At 39.0% G+C, this 17,257-nt stretch overlaps 1 protein-coding gene across 2 annotated transcripts in view; it reads right to left on the bottom strand.

Annotated features, from left to right (window-relative positions):
- Positions 1 to 12,107: 12,107 nt before the first annotated feature.
- Positions 12,108 to 17,257, bottom strand: part of TWF2 (twinfilin actin binding protein 2) — a 609,681-nt gene continuing 604,531 nt past the window's right edge. The window contains exons 6-8 of one of the 2 annotated variants that reach the window (XM_053721089.1): positions 15,357 to 15,507; positions 14,455 to 14,576; positions 12,108 to 13,904 (exon numbers count right to left, since the gene is read on the bottom strand). In XM_053721089.1, the coding sequence (XP_053577064.1) occupies positions 13,737 to 13,904; positions 14,455 to 14,576; positions 15,357 to 15,507 (441 nt within the window). In that variant the 3' untranslated portion in view covers positions 12,108 to 13,736. The remainder of the gene's footprint in view (positions 13,905 to 14,454; positions 14,577 to 15,356; positions 15,508 to 17,257) is intronic. The other variant, XM_053721088.1, reaches the window with a different exon arrangement.

Below are 17,257 nucleotides of genomic sequence, written 5' to 3'. Positions count from 1 at the left end.
CTAGGATCGCAGATGTGATGTTTTTAAACTTATCACGAAATCAGTGTGATGAGTCTTTGATCCTCCAATAGGACAAGGGGGAGTGTCCCAAGAGGCGTAGTGTTAACAAAATGTCTAAGTAATTGGGTGAATCCGGGGGGTTTGATGTCCCCCTGGGGTTGTGATTGGCTGTGAGTCACTGACTAAGTGATGATAAAATTAAAGTTCATGCCGTTTTTTCTTATAAACTCCGTATGATTGGGATCCCCGAAATGTCACTGATAAATATTCACTTAACATAGACGGCTGAAGACCAGTGAGTGCTTATTTACTGAATTTATATCTGAACACTTTATAGCACCCTGGCTGGATGGTGAGAGTGCATATACCTTATTACTGGTAATATATATATAGATATATACACACACATATATATATATATATATATATATATATATATATATATATATACAGTTTATATATATATATATATATATATATATATATATATATATATATATATATATATATATATATATATATATATATATATATGACTAAGATCCCAATTTTATTTAAAAAGAATAGTTGTCTCTTGATGTTTTTTTGCAGGCAATTTTTTGCAGCAGTTCAAAAAATATGTTGTGCTTTTGAAAATAGATGTGCGCTAATACCTTTTTGTTTGTGTATTGACTAGGTCATATTGGCAGCACTCCCAAAGATGTGTATATAAACTTTTTGTAAGATGTGCTAAACCAAATTTTGTATTTGTATTTAAACATAATCAGGGAGACTGACCATCTACCATTGGTTAAAGCACCCCACCCAAGCTCAGGTGTGCTCATGACAGTGTAATAGAGTTGTGAACATTAAGCCAGGGAGTGTCATTCTATTATGAAGAGTAAAAGCAGGAATGAGTCAGCCCTCTGTGGCAAAGTAGTGTTAGGACCAGTCTATATTGGGGCACCTTGTAAGTTGGTGACTGGCTAAGCAGAATATGGCCATATTGTGTGACTAAGATCCAAATTGTATTTAAAACGAATAGTTGTTTCTTGATGTTTTTTGCAGGCAATTTTTTGCAGCAGTTCAAAAAATATGTTGTGCTTTTGAAAATGGATATGCACCAATACCTTTTTGTTTGTGTACCTTTTTGTTTGTATTTGTATATATATACTGTATATTACTGTATATACACATACACACTATATATATATATATATATATATATATATATAAATATATATATATATATATATATATATACATACATATACATATATAACTAGCTGGTGAGCTGTTGTTAGTTCTTGATAGAGCGCTTCTCTCTTCGTATGCAAATTAATATGACCCTGGGGAGGTCTCCCTTTGGTTGATGGGGGAAACCAGACGTGGACTCCTTGCCCAGTGTGCTTAGAGGAATGTGGCTGCACCTCATTGACGAGGCCCATAGGAGGCCGACACGATCGTCTGGGTTTGTCATGTTCCTTGTTCAGAGGAAAATTGCCTGGTATTTTGGGGCTGGACTGACCTTTCTTGGTGGGATCAGACTGATATACTTCAGGAAAGTTTACCTCTGTGAAAAGCACACTGGTCTAAAAGAGGCTTATGAGATGTTGTTGGTTCCTGGTAGAGCGCTTGTCTCTTTGTATGTATATATATATATATATATATATATATATATATATTTTTTTTTTTATATATATATATATCCTAATTTGCTTCTCTTCTTTTTGTTCAGCCTCACAAAAATAAGGGATGAGATGCATTAGAACACCCAGCTAACATGTGCCACAAATAATTCAAAGATGAGCTCAGTATATGTAACAAAATTATTTTAATCTCCATGAAGAATTTGTAATCTGATACATAGAAAACACAAACAGTTTAAAACACTGAGTCATGGCTCCCATAATGCTACCACTGGTACCTAATTTTAAAAAACAACAACATTTAACATACATTTTTATACAAAAAAACAAAACAAAAAAGTTTGTAATCGATTCTGCAATAAAAATTTGTTAAGCCCTAGGAAGAAAACTTGAAGCTAAAGTAAAAGATTGTTTTAAAACATTAGAGCACTTTTCTAGTTGCACAATTGCTTGCCTATACCTGTGCGTTTCACCCCATTAAGGTCTAGATTACGAGTGGCGTGCTAACTGTAGGGCGCAGTCGATATCCAGATTTGACATCTTTTTACGGGTGACGGAAATAGTGCGTGTTTTATGAGTTGAAAGTAAATGCATTCACTCAAGCGTAGTCACAACTTATGCTCATCGGGTTAGTGCGATTTAAGAGCTCACGTAAAGGGTAGGGTGGACAAAAAAGTTGCACTAAACACAACATAAATACATTTAAGAAATAGATTTAAGAAATTAATAAAAAGCTATAAAGGCTTAAACATATATGGTATAAATTGTTAGAAAAACAAAATTTATGCTTACCTGATAAATTTATTTCTCTTGTGGTGTATCCAGTCCACGGGTTCATCCATTACTTGTGGGATATTCTCCTTCCCAACAGGAAGCTGCAAGAGGACACCCACAGCAGAGCTGTCTATATAGCTCCTCCCCTAACTGCCACCCCAGTCATTCGACCGAAGACAAGCAAGAAAAAAAGGAGAAACTATAGGGTGCAGTGGTGACTGTAGTTTAAAAATAAAAAACACCTGCCTTAAAATGTCAGGGCAGGCCGTGGACTGGATACACCGCAAGAGAAATAAATTTATCAGGTAAGCATAAATTTTGTTTTCTCTTGTAAAGGTGTATCCAGTCCAAGGGTTCATCCATTACTTGTGGGATACCAATACCAAAGCTTTAGGACACGGATGAAGGGAGGGACAAGGCAGGAACTTAAACGGAAGGCACCACTGCCTGTAAGACCTTTCTCCCAAAAATAGCCTCCGAAGAAGCAAAAGTATCAAATTTATAGAATTTAGAAAAGGTATGAAGCGAAGACCAAGTCGCCGCCTTACAAATCTGTTCAACAGAGGCCTCATGTTTAAAAGCCCATGTGGAAGCTACTGCTCTAGTAGAATGAGCTGTAATTCTTTCAGGAGGCTGCTGGCCAGCGTATTATACTTCTTAGCCAAAAAGAAAGAGAAGTTGCCGAAGCCTTTTGGCCTCTCCTCTGTCCAGAGTAGACAACAAACAAAGCAGATGTTTGACGAAAATCCTTCGTAGCTTGTAAATAAAACTTTAAAGCACGAACCACATCAAGATTGTGTAATAGACGTTCCTTCTTTGAAGAAGGATTAGGACATAGTGAAGGAACAACAATCTCCTGATTGATATTCTTATTAGATACAACCTTAGGAAGAAACCCAGGTTTGGTACGTAACACTACCTTATCTGCATGGAAAATCAGATAAGGGGAATCACATTGTAAAGTAGATAACTCCGAAACTCTTCGAGCCGAGGAGATAGCTACTAAAAACAGAACTTTCCAAGATAAAAGCTAATATCTATGGAATGCAAAGGTTCAAACAGAACCCCTTGAAGAACTTTAAGAACTAAATTTAAACTCCATGGCGGAGCAACAGGTTTAAACACAGGCTTGATCCTAACTAAAGACTGACAAAACGCCTGAACGTCTGGAACCTCAGCCAGACGTTTGTGCAAAAGAATAGACAGAGCAGAAATCTGTCCCTTTAAGGAACTAGCTGACAAACCCTTCTCCAATCCTTCTTGGAGAAAAGATAATATCCTAGGAATCCTGAACTTACTCCATGAGTAACCCTTGGATTCACACCAATGAGGATATTTACACCATATCTTATGATAGATTTTCCTGGTGACAGGCTTTTGAGCCTGAATTAAGGTATCAATGACCGATTCGGAAAAACCACGCTTTGATAGAATCAAGCGTTTAATCTCCAAGCAGTCAGACGTAGAGAAATTAGATTTGGATGTTTGAAGGGACCTTGAAGTAGAAGGTCCTGCCTTAGCGGCAGAGTCCATGGTGGAAAGGATGACATTTCCACCAGATCTGCATACCAAGTCCGGTGGAAACACATAACCCAGGCTGAAGGACCAGGGCGCTGCTAGAGCATCTATCAGCGCTGCCTTGGGATCCCTGGACCTGGACCCGTAAAAAGGAAGCTTGGCATTCTGACGAAACGCCATGAGATCCAGTTCTGGTTTGCCCCAAAGTTGGATCAACTGGGCAAATACCTCCGGATGGAGCTCCCACTCCCCCGGATAAAAAGTCTGCCAACTTAGAAAATCCGCCTCCCAGTTCTCTACTCCTGGGATATGGATAGCTGAGAGATGGCAAGAGTGAACCTCTGCCCATATAATTAGATTTGAAACCTCCAACATTGCCAGGGGGCTCCTTGTTCCCCCCTGATGGTTGATATAGGCTACAGTCGTGATGTTGTCCAACTGAAATCTGATGAACCTGACCGTAGCTAGCTGAGTCCAAGCCTGAAGAGCATTGAATATCGCTCTTAGTTCCAGAATGTTTATCGGAAGGAGGGCCTCCTCCTGAGTCCACGAACCCTGAGCCTTCAGGGAGTTCCAGACTGCACCCCAGCCCATAAGGCTGGCATCTGTCGTTACTATTGTCCATTCTGGCCTGCGGAAACTCATTCCCTTGAACAGATGGACCCGAGATAGCCACCAGAGAAGAGAATCCCTGGTCTCTTGACCCAGATTTAGTAGAGGGGACAAATCTGTGTAATCCCCATTCCACTGATTGAGCATGCAAAGCTGCAGTGGTCTGAGATGTAGGCGGGCAAACAGAACTATGTCCATTGCCGCTACCATTAATCCGATTACCTCCATACACTGAGCCACTGACGGACGAGAAATGGAATAAAGAGCATGGCAAGGAGTTAGAAGTTTTGACAACCTGACCTCTGTCAGATAAATCTTCATTTCTACTGAATCTATCAGAGTTCCTAGGAAGGAAACTCTTGTGAGAGGTGAGAGAGAACTCTTTCCTTCGTTCACCTTCCACCCGTGAGACCTTAGGAATGCCAGAACAATGTCCGTATGGGACCTGGCAATTTGAAAAGTTGATGTCTGTATCAGGATGTCGTCTAGGTAAGGGGCTACTGCTATACCCCGCGGTCTTAGAACCACCAGAAGGGACCCTAGAACCTTCGTAAAGATTCTTGGTGCCGTGGCTAACCCGAAGGGAAGAGCCACAAACTGGTAATGCCTGTCTAGGAAGGCGAACCTGAGAAACTGATGATGATCCCTGTGTATCAGAATATGTAGATAAGCATCCTTTAAATCCACGGTAGTCATATATTGACCCTCCTGGATCATAGGTAGGATGGTTCGAATAGTCTCCATCTTGAAGGATGGGACCCTGAGAAATTTGTTTAGGATCTTGAGATCCAAGATTGGTCTGAAAGTTCCCTCTTTCTTGGGAACTATAAACAGATTTGAATAGAAGCCCTGCCCCTGTTCCTCCTTTGGAACTGGGTGTATCACTCCCATAACTAGTAGGTCTTGAGCGCAATGTAAGAATGCCTCTCTCTTTATCTGGTTTGCAGATAATTGTGAGAGATTAAATCTCCCCTTTGGAGATGAAGCTTTGAAATCCAGAAGATATCCCTGGGAAACAATCTCCAGAGTCCAGGGATCCTGGACGTCTCTTGCCCAAGCCTGGGTGAAGAGAGAAAGTCTGCCCCCCACTAGATTTGTTTCCGGATCGGGGGCTACTCCTTCATGCTGTCTTAGAGGCAGCAGCAGGCTTTTTGGCTTGTTTCCCCTTGTTCCAAGCCTGGTTAGGTCTCCAGACTGGCTTGGACTGGGCAAAATTTCCCTCTTGTTTTGTAGAAGAAGAAGATGAAGCTGCGCCACTCTTGAAGTTTCGAAAGGAATGAAAATTAGTCTGTTTGGTCCTTAACTTGTTGGACCTATCCTGGGGAAGGGCGTGGCCTTTTCCTCCAGTAATATCAGAAATTATCTCCTTCCGTCCAGGCCCAAATAGGGTCTGCCCTTTGAAGGGGATCTTGAGAAGTTTAGACTTTGAAGTGACACCAGCTGACCAGGATTTAAGCCATAGCGCCCTACGTGCCTGAATGGCAAAACCTGAATTTTTAGCCGTTAGCTTGGTTAAATGAAAAACGGCGTCAGAAATAAATGAATTGGCTAACCTAAGAGCTTTAAGCCCGTCAAGGATATCACCTGTAAAGCCTCCTCCAGAGACTCGAACCAGAAAGCCGCTGCAGCAGTGACTGGGGCAATGCATGCAAGAGGCTGGAGAATAAAACCTTGTTGTATAAAGATTTTCTTAAGGAAACCCTCTAATTTCTTATCTATAGGATCTAGGAAAGCACAACTGTCCTCGACAGGAATAGTTGTACGCTTAGCTAGGGTAGAGACTGCTCCCTCCACCTTACGGACCGTCTGCCACAAGTCTCGTGTAGCAGCATCTATAGGAAACATTTTCTTAAAAGCAGGAGGGGGAGAGAACGGCACACCTGGTCTATCCCATTTCTTAGTAATAATTTCTGAAAACCTCTTAGGGATTGGAAAAACATCAGTGTAAACAGGCACTGCAAAGTATTTGTCCATTTTACACAATTTCTCTGGGACTACAATGTTGTCACAGTCATCCAGAGTCGCTAAAACCTCCCTGAGCAACACGCGGAGGTGTTCAAGCTTAAATTTAAATGCTGTCATTTCAGAGTCAGACTGAAGTAACGCCTTCCCTGAATCAGAGAAGTCACCCACAGATAGAAGCTCTCCTGCTTCAACTTCTGCACATTGTGAGGGAATATCAGACATAGCTACTAAAGCGTCAGAGAGCTCTGTATTTGTTCTAGCCCCAGAGCTGTCTCGCTTTCCTTGTAACCCTGGCAGTTTGGACAATACCTCTGTGAGGGTATGATTCATAACTGCCGCCATGTCTTGTAAAGTAAACGCATTGGACGCGCTAGATGTACTTGGTCTTTATAACTTATAGAAAAGTCAGTGCATTTGGTACACATTCTAAGAGGGGGTTCCACAATGGCTTCTAAACATAATGAACAAGGAGTTTCCTCTATGTCAGACATGTTTAACAGACCAGTAATGAGACCAGCAAGCTTGGAAAACACTTTAATAAATGTGAAAAAAGCAATAATAAAAAATTGTACTGTGCCTTTAAGAGAAAAAAACTACCACATAAACTGCAAAACAGTGAAAAAAATTAGTAAACTCTACGAAATTTTTACAGTGTGTATAAGGGACTAAAGCAGCATTGCACCCACTTGCAAATGGATAATTAAACCCTCAAGCCTAAAAACGAATTAGAAAAACATTAAACCTGTTAACAAACAGTCAAACACACTGCCACAGCTCTGCTGTGGCTCCTACCTGCAATTAAAAACGATTTTTGCAGGAACAAAACCCTCTATAGAGGTCCTATAAGCCAGAGGACTCCTTCAGGGAAACTGGATGTCTCAGACTGAAAACGAAAACCCTCCCACCATGCACTCAAAGTCAGAGGGCCTTACAAAAGTACTCCTAGGAGTAATCTAACAAGCCATGTGGAAACTAGGCCCCAAATAAAGATTTATCACCCTCAGAGAAAAAACGTTTTTATATATAAATCATGCAAACGTTTTTACACTAAGTAATATAGGTATTAACATGAATATTATCCCTTTTTGCAAGCATGATCCCAGTTGTTGTTAAATCACTGTATCAGGCTTACCTTAAATATACCAGGCACTGTCTGCATTTTCTAGACCTTATCATCTCTCTAGAAAAAAATATACTGAACATACCTCAAAGCAGGCAATCTGCAGACCGTCCCCCCAACTGAAGTTTTCTTTCCATACTCTTCAGTTATGTATGAGAACAGCAATGGACCTTAGTTACAAACCGCTAAGATCATCAAACCTCCAGGCAGAAGTCTTCTTCCAATTTCTGCCTGAGAGTAAAAACAGTACAACGCCGGTACCGTTGAAAAATAACAAACTTTTGATTGAAGGTAAAAACTACACTAAGTCACCACATCTCTCTTGATACTTCCTTTCTTGTCGAGAGCTGCAAGAGAATGACTGGGGGTGGCAGTTAGGGGAGGAGCTATATAGACAGCTCTGCTGTGGGTGTCCTCTTGCAGCTTCCTGTTGGGAAGGAGAATATCCCACAAGTAATGGATGAACCCGTGGACTGGATACACCTTTACAAGAGAAAAAAAGTCTGCAAAGGGCTTTACCATATATATATATATATATATATATATAAATATAGTATATATACCAGATAAGAAAGTCACATTCAGTGAAACGGAATAGGAATATGACACTTCAGATCAGGAGACATTACCACAACAAGCTAGCAATTCTACATTAGTCAGGGAATCCATCTCTGTACTAGATATCCCTACACCCCTTACTTCTACATAGTCAAAAAACGGGGAGGGCAGTCCAAAACCGAATATAAAAATAAAATCAAAAAGAAAGTACGTAGAGGGAGTAGGGGATGAGGCAGAAGGGGTGGGCAACAGTTGATACCCTCAGAGGAAAAAGGTGTCTTACAGGACAGTTTGTCCATAAATAATGCAGTTAATCTATCTTCCAGAATCCTTAGTGAACAAGAAATGTCTCTTTTTCATAGGGGTTTAAGTTTTGCTCCCAGTTGTAACTTCAATTTGTTTTCTACTATATTGGATGTTAATAGGTTTGTTATGGACTTGACTTTAAAGAAACATTTTTCAAAAGATGATAATGAACCTATTAATGATGCTGAAAATAATAAAATTGTTTGTGTGCAGCCTATTCCCAGTTTTATTTTTAATGATTATGCTGCCATGACGGATATGCAGGAACTCATAGAAGAGAGTGACTGCACACAAACAACTAGATTTGGTCCCTCTGAGAGAGATATTGACATGAGTAGATCTAAAGAAAAAAGTTATTTTTACCCCATTCACAGTAGGGGTCAGAATTGAATTAGAAAAAATAAAATAAAACTACCAACACCTTTAAAGGTAATAATTTGACTACTCAGGAAAGGAAAGCAATCCAGACACTTAAAAATGATCAGAACATTGTGATCAGGGAATCCGATAAAGGTGGTAATTCTGTGGTTTTAAATAAAAGTGATTATTTAACAGAAGCCACTAGGCACCTTGCTAATTCTGATTTATACCAACCGCTATTATTAGATCCCATTGACACATTCAGATATTAACAGATTTTGTTTACAAAACCAAATTGGACAGGGTAGTTTCTGAAAAGGTGGTGGAGTATCTATTGCCTAAAAATCCTTCTGTGCCTATATTCCATCACCTTCCTAAGCTGCACAAAGATCCAGAACATCCTCTGGGCCATCCGATTGTGGCAGGCATCGGCTCATTGAATGAACGAATTTCTGATCTGGTAGATACCTTTTTGCAATCTATTGTTGTCAACATTTTTGGTTATTTAAAGGATACTACAGCATTCATTGAACAAACTAAACATGTGACTTGTTGTGGCACCTACAGATTTGTCACTTTTTTTCTAAATAATCATACCACATATGATTTTTTCAACAATCAATTTCTTTACACTGCAGTTGAGTATCTTCTTTCACATAATTTTTTTTATGTTTGAGGGCAAGTATTATCTCCAGAGATGTGGCACTGCTATGGGGGTGAAATTCGCCTCTTCCTATGCTAATCTCTATATGTGATTCTGGGAATGGTGCCACGTCTTTGGAGACAATAATCCCTTTTCATGAGAATATTGTTTATTTTGGTAGGTACATTGACGACTTGCTGTTAGTGTGGGATGGAGACCAACAATCTGTTTTTTGGTTTCTTGAGTATGCTAACTGCAACAAATGTAATCTTGAATTCACTATGACTGAGAATGTCAACTCTATAAATTTCTTGGATGTCACTTTGACTTCTTGTATTGAAACACATTCTATTGAGATTGAACTCTATAGAAAAAGTAAAGCAGGCAACACTATTTTGCACTTTATGTCTTGTCACCCTAGACACACCATTGAATCCATCCCAAAAAGCAGTACGTAGGGCACACAAAACGTGCCCTATGAGATAGAATATTACAACATATGAGAGATATAGGGAGTCCTGAAAGCACCACCCCTATAGCAAAACATTTTAGTCAGGAACATAATTCTAATGATTCCCTGTTGACAGTACAGGGTATTGACCATGTCCCTAGACATAGAAGAGGGGGAGATAGGGAGAGACATTTGGACCCGAGGGGGGTATTTTGGATTTTTAATCTTTAAACAAAGCACCCCTCTGGTCTGAATTCGATCATGGATGTTGATTTGTTCTATTGAAAATTCTGTTGTTTTTTTTTTTTTTTTTACATTAAACAGGAAGTTTATATATACTTTAGTGTATGACTATAAGTCTTGTCCCAGTTTTTTTCATATTTAGCAATTTCTGGTTTCAAACAAGGATGCATTTATTACTTTTGTATACTTCATATATTACATATATATACTTTTATATACTTCATACATATTATATGATCTTTTTGGTCAAACCTTTTTTGTTTTTTATTAGAAAGATTTGTAATTGGAATCCCTTTTTGGTAAAGGGTTAACAAAGAACAGGTGCCTGTAATTGTCCGATAACTAAGCCTTTAAATAGAGCTAGTAAGTGGGAACACAGGTTATGAGACTTGGCCCTAAATATGTTTGGCTATTTGTTCTAAACCTCGTTGGAGGCCTGCAATTGGAATTTGTATTTTTACATGTTATCTAAATGACTTTTAAAACTTTTTTCCAATAAAGTTTGGTGTTTTTTTTAATTTTTATGTTGCTTTTTTCTGGAGCTGCGGGATTACAGAGTGTGTTTACTATATATATATATATATATATATATATATATATATATATATATATATATATATGTATATATACCGTATATATATATACACATGTCTAAATAAAGTCCTAAGTTGTAAACCCTGATGCGCCTTATGCATATTTTACATTCCTATGTTCTTCACATAGAAAATAATGTACTTTTTATTATTTAAATATTTGTATATATATCTGACACTGTTAATGTAAAATAGATATCTATACCAATATATTTATAGGAATAGATAAACAGGTATAGTTGTGTGTATACATGTATATATATATATATATATATATATATATACACATATATACACACACATATATATACATAAGGCAACAAGGAAGAAGATATTGCAAACCAATATTACGTGCTGTTCAATCAGGTAAGGTTTATTTGTCCACAGAAGGAGACATAAGCAGACATTTTAAACACCTGACATGTTTCGCACAGGCGTACCCACGCTTCATCAGAGCGTGGGTATGTATATATATATATATATTTTTTATTATTATTTTTTTTTCATTAAAACATTTCTGTATGTGAAGAGCATTGGAATGAGACATTTTCATAACTCCTGCCAGGTTAGCGTGCGAATATAGGTGCTAGTTTCTTTTCCTTTATTGACTTCTATGGGGAGAATACGTTAACGCAGTCATGATATTTGATTAGCGCACATGGGGTTTCACTCATGCGCAAACTTTTTACTTTCAACTTGTAATATGAGCGCAACCGGACACATGCAAAAAGCCTCCGTCTAGCGAAGTTAACGTGCAAGCGCAAGATAGCACCCCACTCATAATCTAGCCCTAAAAGGGTTAAACACATATTTAAAAAGTATCGCTGGACTTGCAACGGACGGAGCTGGACATGTTCAGCCAATCAGGTTTGTTATATGTCTGTAGCAGACAATCACTGCCCGTGTTCACCTTTTAAAAAAAATCAAGTGCATTGCAACTTGCAAGTCCATAGCTCACTTTAACTGTGTGCTTAAATGAACAGTGCACACCTTGTAATGACAAGACAATTATGTTGTGTTGCTAAATAATATCATATTTGCCAAGTATAAACATTTTCTTTAAAAAAACCTTGTTTGCTACAATTGTTTTTCAACAGCCACACTCCACCCACTATTTGCCTTAGTTGGAGAAGCTAATCGGAGCATGAGTCTGCTGACAAAAAGGTTAGCCATGGTCATAAAGTTACTATTAAGTACATTGTTTTGCAGCTGTGATCAGTTATAGCCAATTAGGGATGGATATGTCGTGGGGTTAGCCTTGATAAGTCAGCAGGGTGCATTTCAAGTTCTGAGAATTACAAAAAACACAATTTTCAGGGCTAAATACATAATGAAATATATTGCAAAGTTGTTTTATTATGCATCACTAAACATTTATCTAACATTCTCCAGGTGTTTACTGTCCCTTTAACACCTTTATGGAGGTTAAACACATAGTTATACACAAGCAATAAGAAAATCCTCTCTCTGATTAAAGAATTCCCTTAATGCAGATTTATTTACCTTTAACTCAGTAAAGTGTTATTGTGGTCCGTTGCTGAAATCTCCCTAATGTAAAAAGGTGTAAAGTCTGTACAAACTAAAGATAGTAAAGTAAAATATATTCTGTAGCTGGTCACTGTCATTCAAATCTGGTGACATTTATTGTTTAATTTAAATTGTTTGAGTTTATTGTTTGAGTGCCACTTCAAATGGTTTTTAGAGCTCACTGTTTTAGTGACCTGTTGCTAGAGTGGGTCACATAAGGGCATTTTTTGATCTTCTAAACACAACAAATCTTGGATTTTTGGCCTTTTGAAGATATACTGTATGTTTTAGAGCAGGTAGCAACTATTTTATTTTTCCTCTTTCAGGTCAAACATTATAGGCATAGGTCATACAAAACTCCTACTGTACCCATAAATTACAAAAACCGACAAATCGTAGCACTATTTCACTGTTGGTAAGCGATGAGGCTATAAAAGGTTTGATTTTCCCAACTGTATTTTACTATATGCACCAAACAATATTAATACAAAGTGAAATATAAAATGTAGCTAGATTTGTAAAGAATAACTTCCAAAATCTCAGCTAAAGGGCTATATTTAACAAGCTCCATATAGAGCTTGATGGCCCCTGTTTCTGGCAAGTCTTCAGACTCGCCAGAAACAGCAGTTATGAAGCAGCGGTCACAAAGACCGCTGCTCCATAACCTGACACACATCGCCACAATACAACCCGATCGAGTACGATCGGGTTGATTGACACTATCCTGCTGGCGGCCCATTGGCCGCGAGTCTGCAGGGGGCGGCGTTGCTGGTGCAATGCTGAATATGGCGAGAGTATTGCTCGCCGTATTCAGTGAGGTCTGGCGGACCTGATACACAGTGTCGCATCAGGTCCGCCTGACCTTGATAAATATGCCCCAAATAATCTACCTCTATGTAAAATTATCAAATGAGGTGGCATGAAGTTATGATTATGGCAGGAAGAAAAAGGACCATGAAACGCAAAACTAACTTGGCAGAAAAGGAACTAGTCTAAGAATATAGACACGCCCAAAAGGAGGAGCAAGGATTTCCATGTTTCTAAAGTGCTGTCACTGAGGACAAAATGTTTTTCTTTTTATGCATTTTAGTGTCCACTAACCTACTTTACCTGTATGCTGATGTCCTCTTGCATATGTAGATATACTGGTAGCAAAGTTATATGAAAATCAGCACAGAGAAGATCAGTCTTCAAGTCTTACATGGTTTTGACAAAGAGGAACAAAAGCAAGAATTACAAAAAAATCCAGATCACATCAGTGTAACAAGCCACGGCTAATGTACAAGAGAGGTAAGCGGCATTTCACTTGGCGGCTCACATATTCTATGTCAGTTCTCATAGCAGAAAAGCAAAATTAACCAAAAAAAGGTTATTGCAAGTTGAAGAGGCAGATTTCTGGCTCTGCTTGATAAAACAAGCTTGGATTTGGATTTTAGATTTAGCTGACCTCTCCATTCTCACCAGTCCCTTTAATAAGTCTTTTTTGTCCTCGTTTACCCGCAGGTCCTTTGGGCTTGGCAAATGCTTGTTTGAAGGCATGTTGCTTGGGATGAACTTCATCATAAAGAAACTCTCCTGTTAGTTCAGAGCCATCTTCAATTTCAACCTAAATAGATAAACTAAAGTTGAAACAGTGTAATAGGGGCTGAGGCCTTTGTAATTTACTTAACCCTTTAAAAGCAGAAAAGTACCCTATATGTCGTTGCAAGGGTTGTCCAGTGTGGTAAGTGTGGGACTTGTCATCTTACAGAAATAGCACCATCTCACTGCTGACAACAAGACGTACTTTTACATCCCTGTAAGTGGTACAGCACGTCAGCAGTGGTTGTTAGTACGACTTCTAAGAAAATAAACTAGTCATAGGGCTGTTTGTCAGGCAAGGTTTCACTAACTGTTGGACAAGGGATGAAACGAAGCCCCCTACAGGGCCAAGGGTTTTCAAACATGGTGTTGTAATGGCAAGGAGCCCCTAACAAAGGACTGTGGAAGAAGGGGCCCCTATGCATACATGAGGCCATCAGGACTTATGGGCTCAAGCATCACACTCACGTTTATGGCAGGATCAGATGTACAATGATAAAATAAAAAGTCACTTTCTGTTATCAGAATTTAAAAAAAAAAAGAAAACAGAGAAAAAAACATGGAAACAAAATTACCTTTTTTGCAATATCCATATGAAAATCCTTCTCTACAGACTCCAGAAGCTTGTTTTTGCAGCTGGAGTAAAGCATTCTCTCTTTTATGCTGCACTTATAGCCTGGCATGGAGTAAATGAACACTGTGGAGAAAAACACCATGAAAAGTTGGAGCTGATAGATTAAAGGGACACTCAAGTCAAAATTAAACTTTCATGATTCAGATAGAGCATTCAATTTTAAACATCTTTCCAATTTGCTTCTACAGTATTAACAAAATGTGCACAGTATTTTTATATTTACACTTTTTGAGTCACCGGCTCCTACTGAGTATGTGCAAGAATTCACAGAATATACATATATGCATTTATGATTGGCTGATGGCTATCACATGATACAGTAGGAGTGGAAATAGACATAACTTTGAAATTTGTTTAAAAAAAAAAAAATCTACTACTCATTTGAAGTTCAGACATAGGGGCCAATTTATCAATATCTGGCGCACATGATCCGCTGTAGCGGATCATGTCCACCAGACACCACTGAATGCCGACAGCATACGCTGTCGGCATTTAACCTTGCCAAAGCAGTTCTGGTGAACTGCTTGTGCAATGCTGCCCCCTTCAGAGTTGCGGCCAATCAGCAGGGAATGTCAATCAACCCAATCATACACGATCGGGCGGATTTCTGTCCGCCACTTCAGAGCTGGCGGACGAGTTAAGGAGCAGCGGTCTTAAGAAGGGCTGCTTCTTAATTCCTGATTCCGGCAAGCCTGAAGGTAAATCGGCCCCTAAACATGCTATTGCATTGTCTTGTTATCATGCATTTGTTCATTATGGAAATCTACTGTATTTACTTGTCTTTTAAGATATAGATTTTTTAAACAAACAGACAAATAGCAGAGATAATAAAAACAGACTTACCCACAGACTCAAGGTGGTCGCCTTCATGAAAGTGTTTGTAAAGGAAAAAGTGGTAACGGGCTGAGTCTTTCGGGACCCTTCCTGGGAGCTCAGTGACCTCAGTGTGTTTGGTATGAACCAGATCAATGGTTTCTTTTTTCAGATCCAGTCTCTACAACAGAGCGAGGGTACAAGGAAAGTATGAGTGTGAGGTTAATGGGATTAGCAGGAGGAATTAAGAATTCAGTCAATACTAAATTGGCTTCAAAAGAAAGGTAAGTTTTCTGGCTAGTGATGAGCGAATGTTTTGCAGCATTAAAGGGGCAGTAAACTTACATACTAATGTCACATAATTCTGCACATAGTGCAGAATTATATAACATTAGCTTACTGGCACATTTATACTTTCAATTATTTCAGATAAATTATATGTAAACCCTTCCTTTTACCAGAACGCCGCTCTTTGCTCTACTGAGCGGGTGTGTTTTTTCCACAGCGCATCCAGCAACACTATCTAGTCACAGTGTGCCCGGTCATGTCATTAAAATGAATGTAGCTCGCTCCTGCTACGGGAGCAAGCTACATTCATTTTAATGGCGCGAACAGGCACACTGTGACTAGACAGTGTTGCCAGATGCACTGTGTAAAAACCAGACCCGCCCAGTAGAGCAAAGAGCGGTGTTCTGGTAAAAGGAAGGGTTTACATATAATTTATCTGAAATAACTGAAAGTATAAATGTGCCGGTAAGCTAATGTTATATAATTCTGTACTATGTGGTAAACAGTAGTGGTAAAAGAGCTGTTTAACTTGGGTAATGCCCTGCAAAATGCCCTTTTAAGGGCTATTGGTAGTTTAGTCTATATTAGGGGGTGTTTTTATTGTGGGGGGCTTTTTTATTTTCATAGGGATTAGGTTTATTTTTTTTTTTTTTTTATAATTGTGGCAAAGAGCACCCCAGCAAAGCTGTTAAGTGTCACTTCCCTTACCCATAACCCCCAGTCATTCAGCTGAAGGGAAATGAAAAAGAAGATAACACAAAGATGTATAGGTGCCTAAGGTTTAGTAAAAAAACTACTGTCTAATCTTAAGTGTGGGGTCGTGGACTCTCCATGTCCATAAATAAATACATTTATCAGGTAAACATACATTTTAGTTTCTTTCCTCAGACATGGATAGTCCACAAATGTCATTCCAATTACTAGTGGGAACCAATACCAAAGCTAGAGGACACTGAATGAACAGGGAGGGAGAACAAGACAGGTATACCTAAACAGAAGGCACCACCGCTTGAAGAACCTTTATCCCAAAAGAGGCCTTAGCCGAGGCAAAAGTATAAAATTTGGAAAAATTATGCAGAGAGGACCATGTTGCAGCCTTGCAAATCTGTTCCACAGAAGCTTCATTTTTGAAAGCCCAAGAAGAGGAAACAGCCCTAGTGGAATGAGCAGTAATTCTCTCAGGAGGCTGCTGTCCAGCAGTCTCATAAGCAAAACGAATCATACTTCTCAACCAGAGGGAAAGAGAAGTAGAAGTAGCCTTCTGACCTTTACGCTTTCCTGAGAAACAAACAAACAGGGCAGAAGACTGGCGAAAATCCTTAGTAGCCTGAAGATAAAATTTGAGAACACGCACAACATCCAAGTTATGTAGCAGATGTTCCTTATGAGAAGAAGGATTAGGACAGAGAGAAGGAACAACAATTTCCTGATTAATATTTCTATCCGAAACCATCTTAGGGAGAGAACCCAATTTAGAACGAAGGACCACCTTATCCGCATGAAAAATAAGGTAAGGCGAATCACACTGCAAAGCCGAGAGTTCAGAAACTCTCAGAGCAGAGCAGAGCAGAAGAAATAGCGATAAGAAACAAAACCTTCCAAGATAACAGGTTAATATCTATGGAATGCATCAGCCTTAAACG

The sequence above is a fragment of the Bombina bombina genome, chromosome 7, assembly GCF_027579735.1.
Source record: "Bombina bombina isolate aBomBom1 chromosome 7, aBomBom1.pri, whole genome shotgun sequence".
NCBI classification, from domain to species: Eukaryota; Metazoa; Chordata; class Amphibia; order Anura; family Bombinatoridae; genus Bombina; species Bombina bombina.
The sequence above is the reverse complement of the archived record's forward strand: the minus strand, read 5'-3'. Positions and strand labels throughout refer to the sequence as shown.